At 40.4% G+C, this 13293-nt stretch overlaps 1 protein-coding gene across 8 annotated transcripts in view; it reads right to left on the bottom strand.

The window, feature by feature from the left end:
* OSBPL3 (oxysterol binding protein like 3) overlaps positions 1-13293 on the bottom strand; it is a 194066-nt gene that overhangs the window by 62459 nt on the left and 118314 nt on the right. For 6 of the 8 annotated variants that reach the window (XM_064380535.1, XM_064380534.1, XM_064380533.1 and 3 more), the window contains 8 exons: positions 9344-9460; positions 9132-9185; positions 8134-8247; positions 4139-4306; positions 3426-3549; positions 1565-1668; positions 1269-1361; positions 6-162 (listed from right to left, as the gene is read on the bottom strand). In XM_064380535.1, the coding sequence (XP_064236605.1) occupies positions 6-162; positions 1269-1361; positions 1565-1668; positions 3426-3549; positions 4139-4306; positions 8134-8247; positions 9132-9185; positions 9344-9460 (931 nt within the window). The remainder of the gene's footprint in view (positions 1-5; positions 163-1268; positions 1362-1564; positions 1669-3425; positions 3550-4138; positions 4307-8133; positions 8248-9131; positions 9186-9343; positions 9461-13293) is intronic. The other 2 variants (XM_064380536.1, XM_064380538.1) reach the window with 1 other exon arrangement.

Genomic DNA, 13293 nt, shown 5'->3' with positions numbered 1-13293 from the left:
TTTACCTTTATGGGCAATATGACACAGATCTTCTTGCATTTTAGAAAACTCTGATGAGGTTTCAGAGCCATCAGAATAATTTTTCTCTTCTCCAAAATCTAGTGTTGACAAATTAGGATTGGAGGAGTGTAGTCTTACTGGGCCAGAAAAAGGTTTGGGGACCTGAAGTAACACCAAAGGGAGATATTTCTTTTCAGATGCAGATTGCTTAGAATATTTACTTGATTCTAAGACTGAAACATAGTAATAGAAAACACTTTATAGGTAGGTCTTTCTACTGCTTGATAACTTATTTTTAAAAATGAGAACTCCAGACAACACTTTCCACAGCAATTTGCTTCTTGTGAGCTAAAAATGGGTGAGAAATCACATATTCTTTTAGAAATGATAGAAGCATAAAAAGCTATAGGTTGAAAATGACAGCTAAAACTGCCAGACTTTCTCATTTATACTCAATTCCTTCTTCCTGGCAATAATCATCCACGTAGCCAGGCAGTTAGTAATAGATACATTTAAAATGCTTTCCTTTGCATCTAGGGCTTCTAAAAAACAAACGAACTTCATTTGCACATGGAACATTCTTTGCTTTCAAAGTGCTTATCTTCAGTCCAGAAAGTACTTTGAACCAGAGTGTACAAGAGCGTATCAGGTGACCCAACCAAAAGTTTGAGTGAAATTTATGCTGATTCTAAAAATGTTACAATTTAATATGTATCAGTTAAGCTGCAAATCTTGGCCTGTGGCTTAGCTGTGCATTGGGAAAGCTCCCAGCACAGTGAATCTTGGATGAGGGATTGGGACTTTGGAGATAAGAGGCCAAGGAGAATCTGCACAATGTCCTGTGCCCACAGAATCAGGCCTGTGGGCTTAGAGGAATGAGAATCCATGGAGCACCAGCAGAAGATGTAGGTCAGAGCACACGGCAACTGCAGCCGCAAAATAAGGCACAAACACAAGCAGGAAGAGCACAGGCAGGCTCAACAGCAAAGAAGGGGAAACCAAATGTCCTAGAAATGGCAGCAGTCCTGCAACCTCACATCCTTTCTCCCTTAGAAAATATTCTCTCCCTTGCCCATGATCCACTATGTGCTTATCCTAGCATCCAGATAACCTAAGTGATTCAATTCATCTCTCTACAGAGGGCATTGGAAAGAACAACTACAGAATATTCACTCATCTATTCTAGCTAAGTCAAGGTAGCTCCCGGCACATGGCATGCAGAGCAGGACCAATGAAGAAACCAGTCTGTCGGGGGAAGCAATGGTTACCTGCAGCATTCCTTTAGCATCTTTGCCAATAGCTCTGGACCGCCACCTCCTGTGCGATCTTTTTTCCTTTTTGGGACTTTCAAAAGCTCCACCCTTTGTTTCAAAACAGGAAAGAGAGCACAGACAGTAAAGTCTACCAAACCGATAGGGATAAATGCATAGCAAGGTGACCACCTCCATCCCCTTAATTTTGGCTGAAGCAACTGACCACAGCATCCCACTGTTAGTGAAAGGCTGGGAGGAAAAAGGAAAGCAGAAGAGGGCTGGAATGTCAATAGAAGAGGAGTCAGGCTCACCTGGATGGCGTTGATAGCTGGTGCTGAGTATGTCCGATGCAGGACGTCCATGCTTTGCAGGAGCTGACTCATTTCTACCAGGTAGGCGTGACAGTGTGCCAGGTCTGTGGGGGGAAAGAGGACAGTGCTCACAATGCTCCACTAGCAAGAGGGATCACTGTGCTGTCACCATGCCAGCTACTTTTCGTTATTTAGCTATATTTTGATTTTTTTTCATCTGTAATGGTTGGAAATTTTACTTCCTTTTTTACAGGAAAGGCTACAGACTCTAGTGGTTAAGGCCATAAATCTTGAGAACCAGGCTGCCTCAGTTTGAATCCACTTAATGAACTTTGACTATTGAGAAAATTACAAAACTCCATGCCTCAGCTTCCTCATCAGAAAGATGGGGATAATTATACATCTAGATCACAAGAGAGTTGTGAGAATTAAATGAGTTGATATTGCACAGTTCTTAGAAGAATGTCTGGCACTAAAAGTAAGAACTAAATAAATTAGCCATCATCATCATCATCATCATCATCACCAGTATGTCTAATTCTGTAGTAATAAGCTGCCACTATCCACTTGTCAAGACCCAATGCACATTAAATTAATAAAACTAAAATGAAAGTTGTATTGGTCTCTAAGGAAAACTTTGTCAATCATGGACCTGCCTGAGGACCATAACAAGCCTCTGCAGATGGAGCTGAGAGGACGCAAGGGGACTCTCTGACCAGATTCCAGTTGCTAACTCAAAAAATAGTCCATAATTTGCTGTTCACTAGATGATGAAGGATGTTTCTGTGGAAGAATAGAGGCCCAAATGCCTTAGGCTAGAGGCGCTCACACTTTGATATCATTAGAATCACCTGGAGACCTTCTTAAACCACAGCTCGTTGGGCTCCACCCCTAGTTTTTGATTCCATGCCTCTGGGGTGAGCCTGAAAATGTACATTTCTGATTAAGTTCTCAGGCTGGGCCGATGCTGCTGCTCCAGAGACAAGGCTTCAGGGATGCTTTGACAAGATGTCACTCAGTAAAGTTCATGAGTCATATTTATTGGAAGGGCAAAGCCTACATGGTCCCAAGGGTGATACTATCTGTATTCAACAGGAGATAATGCAATTTTCAAGATTGCCACCCGATACCTTTCTCTAATAGTGGTTCTCAATCATGGCTACACATTTAAATCAATTGGAGAAATCTTTTCAATCATATATGCCTAAATCCTACCCCTAGACAATTCAATCAGAAAACTCCCAATCTTGCTATGATCTTTTTGGTTTTTAGTTTCCTAAGTCAGTCTTAGCTAATTAAGGTTGAGAATGCTGAGCTTCCTTATGGCAAGCGCCTTATCAAAATCACCTGGGGAACTTTGGAAAATTAGTGATACCAGGGCCCTACTTCAGACCAATTTAAAGAGATTATTCGAGACAGATGATTGGGAATGGGTATTCATGCATTTTAAAAGCTCTCTGGGTGATGCTAATGTGCAGTCAGGGTACAGAACACCTACATTGTGAAAATCTCCATCTGATCAACCCCTTGCCTCTAACAAAATGGTTCTCAGTCTTGGATGTGTGTCAGACTCTGCCCTTGGAGACTGACTTATAGGCCCATTTGGAAATCAGGCATCAGTATCAGGCATCAATACTCAGGAACAGAAGAAGAAACGTGCCTGCATGTACAGCCAGGTGAAGACATAAAGATCTGCAAGGAGAGTGTCTTTTGTTGACGATGGGCGCAACCTTTACAAGCAAACTATAGAAGGTAATGTGGACAAGTGAAGGGGAAGGACAGAAATGCACCTGAAGTGTAAACATCAAACCAGTATCATCTAATGGCCACGACAGAAAGCAGAGGTTTCAAGTCACTCTACCTTTGGAGCATTTTTCCATGTCTTCTGAAGACTGCAACCATAATGGAACTCGTGTCTCACCGCCGCAAGAAAACGATAAATTGCTTCCAGTTTGAAATAAATTCTGCTTTGATATACTGCTACGCTGTTCCACAGATGACAAAAGCACATTGTAAATAGAAACAGAGCCCAGCAGGGACACATTAGGGTAAAGGATAGCAGAGTGGGCTAGTCACCAATGGACATCACCTGCCTATAATGAGAAAGAAGCTTCTAGCAAGCACTAAGATCTCTGGCTATCACCCCAGCTTGGCCATATCATGATATGATATGGCATGCCTTGAATGGTGGACCTTATTTTCTTCTTTTATCACATATTAACACCAAAATAATAATATAAATGTTTGGAAATATTTTGCAATCCTGCATGGCTATATGCAAACTTACTGTAGTGTACAATCAGAAAAAGAAACCAAACTCAAACCAGTCAGGAGAAAGGTAGTTCATTCAGGGATGCTAAATTCCTCCATGTCAGTCACTGTCCCCCTCAACTAACAGATACTCGTCTGGTCTTGGTTCTGACTCAACTGGCAAAGAGACTAATTAAACACAGTCCAAGACTACCTTGCTAGTCCCTGAAAACCTTTCCTTCCTCAGACTCAGCTCCCAAGATGGTACTCCATGAAACACAGCCACCCCGTTCTAAGATTCATTATTGGCAAAACATTCATTACCTTCCTACTTGAAATGGAGTCAAACACCGCAGATGCAGAGTCCGTGATGGTGGACCCTGAGAAAAAGTGGTTAACTTCATGTGGAAACATGGCAATTTCATTCTGACGATACATTCTGTGGTGGCGAAGTTTCGATACCCACTCATCAAAGACTTCTTCTGACTTGACCTATAATGTATTCAATTGAAAAAAGGAAAGAAAAGACTCATTCACTGGAAGGAACGATTACTCATCAAATTGACGCCACTCCCAAAATCCTCTTTTTCAGTTGGCACATAATTTCAATAGCTAGGCACAGTGGCTGATGCCTGTAATCCCAGCCTTTGGAAGGCCAAGGAGGGAGGATCACTTGAACTTAGAAGTTCAAGACCAGCCTGGGCAACATGGTGAAACTCTATCTCTACATAAAATAATAATAAAAAAATAATTAGCCAGACGTGGTAGTGCATGCCAGTGATCTGAGCTACTTGAGAGGCGAAGGTGGGAGGATCACTTGGGCCTGGGAGGCTGAGGCTACAGTGAACCAAGATTGAGCCACTGCACTCCAGCCTGGGTGGCAGAGAGAGACTTGTCTCAAAAAACTAAATAAGAAAGAAAAGGAATGGAGAAATAGCCTCTTATTGACTGTTTATATTGATGTGGTCTATGGGAATAAGTTTGAGAAGGAAACGCAGGGTAAAAATGCAGGGTAAGCATGTATTTTGGCTTTCTATGAGTGAGTCCAACTGTTATGCCATTTTTAGGAAAACAGAACAGTACCAATTATATTAAGCAACAAATAAACTAAAATTTGTATTTATCTGCCTCTTAAAGCATTTCCAAGTTCTCTAATCCCAGCTTCTCCATGTCTACTGAAAATACTAGCACCATGTTTCTTTTTAAACTCTTTTATAATTCAGACTTTTCAGATCAATCTTTTCTGAACTGGAATGAATTAGTAAATTCTTCCCAAAATATTTCACTTTGTTCATCTCTTCAACAAAGAACATATTGCTGAGGAATATATGTGATATGGTTTGGCTGTGCCCCATGTCTCCACCCAAATCTCATCTTGAATTCCACGTGTTGTGGGAGGGACCTGGTCAATGAGAGGTAAGTGAATCATGGCGGCAGGTCTTTCCCATAGTGTTCTCGTGGTGGTGAGATGAGAACACCATGGGAAAGACCTGATCCAGTTACCTCTGCTGGTATGATAAGGTGGAGCTTCCCTGCACAAGCTCTTTCTCTTCACCTGCTGCCATCCATGGAAGATGTGACTTGCTCTTCCTTGCCCTCTCCCATGATTGTGAGACCTCCCCAGCCATGTGGAACTGTAAGTCCATTAAACCTCTTTCTTTTGTAAATTCCCCAGTCTTGGATATGTCTTTATCAGCAGTGTGAAAACAAACTAATACAATATGTTAATAAATGTGAAGGTTATTTCAAAGAACATTTCTCCCACTCTCAGGAAATAAAGCACTATACAGCAATATTATTATTTTTCCAACTTTTATTACAATTACACTCACACTTAGCCATTCTCTCCATAAATCAGCAATTATCGATTTCTAATTTCCATGAAGAATACTGTTTGCAACAAGTAGTTTTTATTTAAAGATATTTGAAATGTTTATATATATAAAAGGAATATAACAAGCATCTATATACCATAGACACTTCTTAGAAGTTAATTTTTATGTGTGTGTATGACAGTGTATTGATATTTTCAAAGTAAAAAATGATAGATACCCATATATTAGGATACCGAGACTTATGAAGCTGTAATTTAAGATAATCCAAGAGGATGCATGGTAGGATAACTTCTAAGATGAAAAATTCAGGTCAATCTGTGAAAATCTTTACTAATGTCAGAAATGAGAGCTAGGATATGCACATAAATGCCAGCAATATCACTTATGGAGGAACTGTTAGGTTGACTCTGGTGCTGATTATTAGAAACTGGAAGCACCTGCAGGGGCTTTTTAATGTGTCATTTACAGGAGGAAGCAATATAAACAGACTCACTTCTATTTGTCTCCCCTAATTTATGTTCTTGAAAGGTATTTCATTTCCCAGATGTGGTTAAGAGGAATTTTACAGGAATCTTGTGTTATCCTTTCCACTGATCTATTCTCAGAGGCCCTTATAAGTCAGTGCCCAAGCACTCATCTGGACTCACTTTTTCATCAGTTAAACAAGGTGGAAGAATAAGAGCACTTTATTAAATAACTGCCCAGGATCCTGTTCCAGTCCCTCAAGTAGATCTAGGGCCATGGGTGAATAGCCGCTTAATCTCTCTGCTACCCAGGATCCCTCATCTATAAAATAAATGGGACCAAACGGCCCACAATTAAAAACCGCCTGACTCTGAGGCTATTAACTAGAACCCGCAGATAACTACACTTACCTACACTAACAGTCATAGCTGATGTTCAAAAGAATGAACAAGAAACCAAGCAGAACTTAAATCACAGAACTTAAATCACTGTGTTTATCACAATATTAGCATTCAATCTATTTTTAGGTATTCTAATCCTTTAAAAATTATGAATAATTACTTTTATTTTGTTAACCGCAATAGTGGATAAATAAGAACCTATTAATTCCTGACCACGTCAAAATACAGAACTAAGATTCATTGGAAGTACCTGAAGAAATAACCTAAACTCTTCCAGTGGAGACCGATCACTGAAACAGAATAAAGGATAATATTCTTTCTTAAATTTGTTTTTTCTCTCCCATTCTTCACACCAGTCATTTGCAACCAGGGGTGACTTTAACCTCTAGGGAACACCTGGCAATATCTGGAGACATTTTTGGTTGTCATAACTGGAGAAGGATGCTACTGGCATCTAGAGAGAGGGCAGGGGCAGGGATACTGCTCAGCATCCTGCTATACAAAGTCAGCCTCCCATAACAAAGCATTATCCAGCTCACAATGTTAATGGTGCTGAGGCTGAGAAACCCTGCTTTACACCATCACCTACACCCAGAGATACAGTTAGGCTAGGAAATAGTGAAGATTTGACTGCCTTGCCTATTCAACCAACCACAGGTATATTAGGTCCACAATGCTCAATCACCACATACATGCCATGGAGAAGACAGAGACACATTAAGACGAGGAGCTCATGATCTCATGCTTTGGTTTTCCTAATCCTCATGCCCCATTCCCAATATCTCAAGTAATCTGCCCAAGTAAGAAAACAGTCTTAGCATTTTCTCAATTAATTTCTAACATTCGGGTACTACCCAACATGCACATACAATAGCTAAACTTCCTGAGTTTACACTAGGCCAGGCATTAAGCCAAGTTTCCTACATTCAACCCAAAAACAGGAGTGTTACAATAATTTTCATTTTGTTTTAGGTGGAAAAACTGAGACTTTCAGAGATTAAGTAATTTGTCAAAGTTCAATGGCTAGTGAGTAGCCACATCAAAATCTGAACCAGATCTAGATCTCACACTTCACGCTTTGACTATCCCTACCACTTGCAGGAGAGACAGCACAAGAGGGTAAGCAACTTTGAAGTTCTATTTGGGAATCCACACTTTAGGGGAAAAATTCCTGACATTTCACTACAATATGAGAATTTTAGTGGAATTCCTACAAAATTCGCCAAAGTTGTAAAACAGGGCTCCATGGCCTAAATGTTATATACATTTCAGGAACACATTTTAACCTATAGTAAATGGTTCTTCACTAAAGCTGTCACTGTCTGGGTGGAGGTGGTTTGGAAACAAAGTTTTTCATTGTTGACTGCTGTCACAATCACTGTGGGCAGGGTGGTATCTAGGGGATGAGGCGACCAGGATGCTAAACCTTCAAGCAATCTGACAGACAGTCCTGCACAATGACATCTTATTCAAATAGCAGTGCTGTCCATGAGAAACACTTTGGTAATGAAGGTCATCTACATGTTGGATGAACGCCCAAAAGGTATCACCAATAGGATAATAACTGACAACCCTTCCCCAACATAAGTGAACTCTGCACAGCAGGAAGCAGCCTCACCTTCAGATGGTAGATGTGCTCCTCGGTGTCAAGGTCTATGCATTTTGATGACTTCTTTACAGACATCACTGACAGCCCGACATCAATGCAGCCATGCAGCTTCTCTCTTTCTATCTGAGAGGCACCAAGAAGGCCACTTGAGAAGCAGTAGTCACATCCCTGACACACCCCTCCACATCCACTAATAGTAAACACAAACACTGAGACTCATCAAGCACTTAGCGTGAGCCAGTGCTGAGTTATGTGCTGGGCATGCACTGTCTTCTAGAATCTCTGAGGTAGGAAGTATTCTCCCCATTTTACAGATGCAGAAACTGGGGTACAGAGGGGTTAAGTAACAAGCAGTTTACATAGCCAGGATGTGAGGAAGCAAAAAAGTAAACACTATGGGCTGACTTCCATAGTAGGGAATTCATCTGTCAACTGCAACGCCTCCCACTGCATTAGTTTCTGGTGTCTAAATTCATTTAGAAGTAATGTTATTAATAAAAAAAAAAAAAAGTGAGAAAAGGAGACTAAGACAGGACAGGAGAGGAAGAAGGGAGGAGAGAAGGACTCCTACAAGGGGCAGGACAAATGGTCATTCAGAGCCCTCACACACCAACTGCCTGGGATTAATCTGAAAAGGAACTTCTTCACCCAGTGCCTTCTCCCCTGAACCCCTCAGTCACAGCATGAGCGGGAGCGACACTTGTCCTACATTTTGTTCCTGTTATCTAGCTGCAAGGATGTATTCTCCCACCCAGAGAACTCCTTAGCAAAACCCTAAGACCAGAATAGACCTTTGGATGCCCAGAGAGTGTTGGGGGAGCCCCTGCACCTTTACCTGGTAGAGGAACGGAGCCTGCCTGGAACCCAGAGCTAAGACAGAAGTGATTCCTCTCACGGTTTCCAGTTTCAAGAAGAGCTATCCGCAACTATACACACTTTCATCTCTGAGCTGACAGTTACCCCTTTAGAATTCTCCAGTACCACACTGGGCCCACGAAAAAACTTACATCAGCTTGGCTCTTGGCATATTTCAAGATTCCTTTATCAAGATAGAAGAATCTCTGTGGGGAAGAAAGATTATTAATTAAGACATTCCATTTAGGTGCCCTTTCCTTGGTCTCAAATTCCAACTACAAATTAAATACCAGTGCCTAAGAACCAGGTGCTGAGTAGGAGGCAGTGTGAGTGCAAATAACGGGGAGGCCAAGACCAACCTTACCTTGTGCCAGCCTTTTAAGGGCCATTTCCTCTTTTTCAGCAAAAATCCTTTCTGAACTGGTGGCTCCTGGGTGTAATTCATCTCCCCCCTCAGTCCTTCCACCACTTCCCAGCTGTCCTGTTCCAACAAAAGAGTTCATGTTAAATGTCTATGTTTTTGAAAAATAATAATGTTACAAAGCACTGCATCCTATCAGTAAATTTATTCAAGATGGGGAAGCTGGCTGGGTTTGTTGGGGAGAAGAAATTCAAATTTAATTTCCATACAGTCCCTGGGCTTCATAGATTTAATTCTATAATTTAGCAGCATCAAATTTCAGTTTTTGTAAAGTTCTTTTTTAGAAGGAAATGTTTCTTTTTGTGTTTGAAACTTAATAGGCAGAGCTAAATGTAAAGATTTTCCTGTAAGTTCTATTTTTGTTCACTTTGACATTACCATGCAATTACTGTTTGTCCACCACTAGACTTCAGTCTGAATTTTAACCAAAAGCTACAGACATCAGAATGGAAGCTGTGTGTGTGTGTGTGTGTGTGTGTGTGTGTGTGTGTGTGTGTGTATGTGTTTGTTGTTGAGGGAAGGAAGTTGGTTTAAGAATTGGCTGAAAAGTATGACACAATGAAAATTAGTAAATATGACAACTTGGTAGAAATAATGATTTTGTTGAAAATCAATATCCACAAATTCTAGGTATTTAAATGTATTGGAAATCTGGAAGCATCAAAAGTATGTATTTGCAACAAGAATTTTCACTGCCTTTCCCAGAAATTTGTTTTTTCATCTTTTTTTGTTTCAAAAACTTTTCTTTCTTTGGCCAATTATTACAAATAGTTGTGACTTCTTCCACTATTGGTTATTTAGGTTATTTCAATTAATTGAAAAAGAATTTTAAAAGAAATAAAAAACAAAAACACTAAAAGTTCTGAAAAGTTACTTTTAAATATTTAAAAATGCAAAATCATTGCTAAATCACCCCAAGATAAACCAAAAGTGCCAACACATCAATGACTGGGAGTTTATTTTTATTGTTATTATTTTTTATATTTTTTATTGGCATATAATGTACATGAAATGCACACATATTGAGTATGCCTCAATAAATTTATATATTTATACATATACTCAGTAACTGCCAGCCAGATCAGACAGAAAACATTTCCAACACAGAGTAATTACATTTTAACAAGCATGACACTTTGGCCAAGATTTCACCTGGACTAACTTCCTCTGAGTCAAATCTCCAGGCCACAGGCAGGTGGTACAGGCAGAAGCCAGAGGCACTGGAAGATGGACAGTGAGTCTGCACCAGCACCAGGGAGCAGGAGGCAGTTAGATTCAAGTCCTGGGACATAAGTGGTCTAATAGGGAGGGCACAGAAATCACATGGGGTCCTGATTTGGCTCTGGCTCAGTTTCTGTGTTGTCCTCAAGTTCAATACATGGGACCCACCTGGTAATGAGAACCCTTTCCTGTGTTAGCAACTGAACTCTTTACATAATGATCATGACGGGCCTGCCTTCTATCTGATGGCACTTTACTGTGAATCCAGTTAAAGGTATATACCGGAGTTTTAAAATATCATAGTGGTATCCCAAAATCTGGAGTTGTGAAAGAGACTTCTTTAATGGAAAAAAGCAAAGCTTGGGGAAAAAAAAGCAAAGAAAAAAAAATTCCAGCTTTTAAATTAGAGGATTTTTTTATTTTAGGAAAGTAGCAATGTTGAATGAGATTTCTTCATAGGAACTATTAACAATTATTCCAGGCCACTTAATTACACTCAGACAATAAATGCATACTACTAAGTGATGGGAAGTCAGATTTCCTATTACTTAAAAACACACAGACACGGCCGGGCGCGGTGGCTCAAGCCTGTAATCCCAGCACTTTGGGAGGCCAAGGCGGGTGGATCACGAGGTCAAGAGATCGAGACCATCCTGGTCAACATGGTGAAACCCTGTCTCTACTAATACAAAAAATTAGCTGGGCATGGTGGCGCGTGCCTGTAATCCCAGCTACTCAGGAGGCTGAGGCAGGAGAATTGCCTGAACCCGGGAGGCGGAGGTTGCGGTGAGCCGAGATCGCGCCATTGCACTCCAGCCTGGGTAACGAGCGAAACTCCACCTCAAAAAAAAAAAAAAAAAAACACACAGACACAAAAAAACCTTACTTAAATTTATTTTAGCTCAGAAAGCCATTCCTCAAAATTTAACACATTTTACCCGTCTAAATGTTAATGAATCTTTAAGGTTGTCAAGTTAAAAATTCCACCTCAAATTTCACCTCCTCCAGTGGAAAATACCATTTCATCCCTAAAGACTCCATAAGTATTCCATCTTACTTTTTCAGAGGTTCACCACTTTCTTATGATAATATGTATATGAGGTTTCATCATCCCTGCTGGACAGCAGGCTCTTTGAGGGCATAAAGGGTCCAGTGTATTTCTGATTTCCCCACAACGCCTAACCTGCTGTCCTGTGGATAGTAAGCATCTGATTAGCAAATAAATAAACTTAGTCTTGGAATAAGTCTGCAAACAGATTTATCTTCTTGGAATGTCATAAATTATCATGCATTTGAAGTGTGCCCAGTATCTCTGAATCAAATGACTATTTACAAATTAGATACAATGCAACCACATTTGCGAAAGAGTGGGGTGAGGGTGTTGCTGTCACTGTTAAATAAAAATCCAAGACTTAAAATCCTCTGGATAGTACTCTAAGTGGATCAAGCCCTTTTGATTTGTTTGTTTTAAGACTCTCAGGCAAAAGCAACCTGTAGGGCACTAATACTAAACAATCAGGCACATCTGCTCAAAACATTCAATTGTGCACAATGCAAATACCAAGAGGAATCAGATGTTATTGCATCCTTTACAAAACTGAAAAAAAAAATAGATAAGATCATACCTATAAGTTTAAAGGAAAACAAGAATTAAATCTCAGAACTATTTCAAAAATTCCTGTTAGAACTGGATTGCTCCTCCTCCTGAGACAGCATGCATTCCTATCAGTGTGCGATCATGGAGGGCACGGAATTAAAGGGCATCTGTTGGCCCTTCACGTAAACAAACAAACAACAAAAAAAAAAGGGTTGCATTTTTTTTTTCCTACAAAATATTGTTTTCTTCGTTTATCTTCCACCTGGGCTCAGAACTTGAAACTGTTACCAGGTTGGAAGCCAGATTTGAAGTATTTAAGAAAGTAAAGGCTCTCTTTGTCTGAAAAAGCAGTGCAACCAACTCCTTTTCCAGACTTGACATCCAAATCCACTGCCCCACCCCACTGCCAACTTCCCTGTCTGTCACCGTCCAGGAGTCACAAGGCCAGCATCGAACCTGGTAGTTCTCAGTGAGGTTGCGACTGCTCCCTCAGGCCCACTGTGGAATCCTGGAGCCACTTTTGGTTGTGACAATGATAGGGGGATGCCTCCAGCATGGAATGGCTGGGAGCTAGGAATGTTAGATGTCCTGCAATGCCTGGGTCTTGCACCAAGACAAAGCTGTCCCACACCCTAAAGACTTCCCAAAGTGGCATTAGCCATTTCCATAGGTATTATGAAATGTGCTTAAAATCACTTGAGCATGGAACAGAACTCTGTTTCACACATACATCAAAGTATTTGTGCATGGTTTTTACACACTCTTGGGATGTAACTGCTGAGTAACTGAAGGAAGACTGTATTTTGTTCTTTCTGGAACTTTACCAAGTGTCTCCCACTATTTTAGAGAACAATGTTGCTGAATGCCATGCCATCTGAGTTATTAATACCACACACCTGTATCTTCTGCATTTACAGTTGTCACTTTCTATGTATAGGTACATCTTACCACTTCATTATGTCTTATGGTGTAGTCATGACTGGGCTTTTACATATGGAAAGACATGTTTTAACATTAACCACATTCTTTGAATTTTCCTTTATATTACATTAAAGCATGAGTTGACGCTTTCAAA

Source organism: Aotus nancymaae, unplaced genomic scaffold (genome assembly GCF_030222135.1).
Source record: "Aotus nancymaae isolate 86718 unplaced genomic scaffold, 86718_ANA_hifiasm-v0.15.2.pri h1tg000025l, whole genome shotgun sequence".
Lineage (NCBI taxonomy): Eukaryota > Metazoa > Chordata > Mammalia > Primates > Aotidae > Aotus > Aotus nancymaae.
Note: the sequence above shows the minus strand (reverse complement) of the source record. Positions and strands in the feature narration are given on the sequence as shown.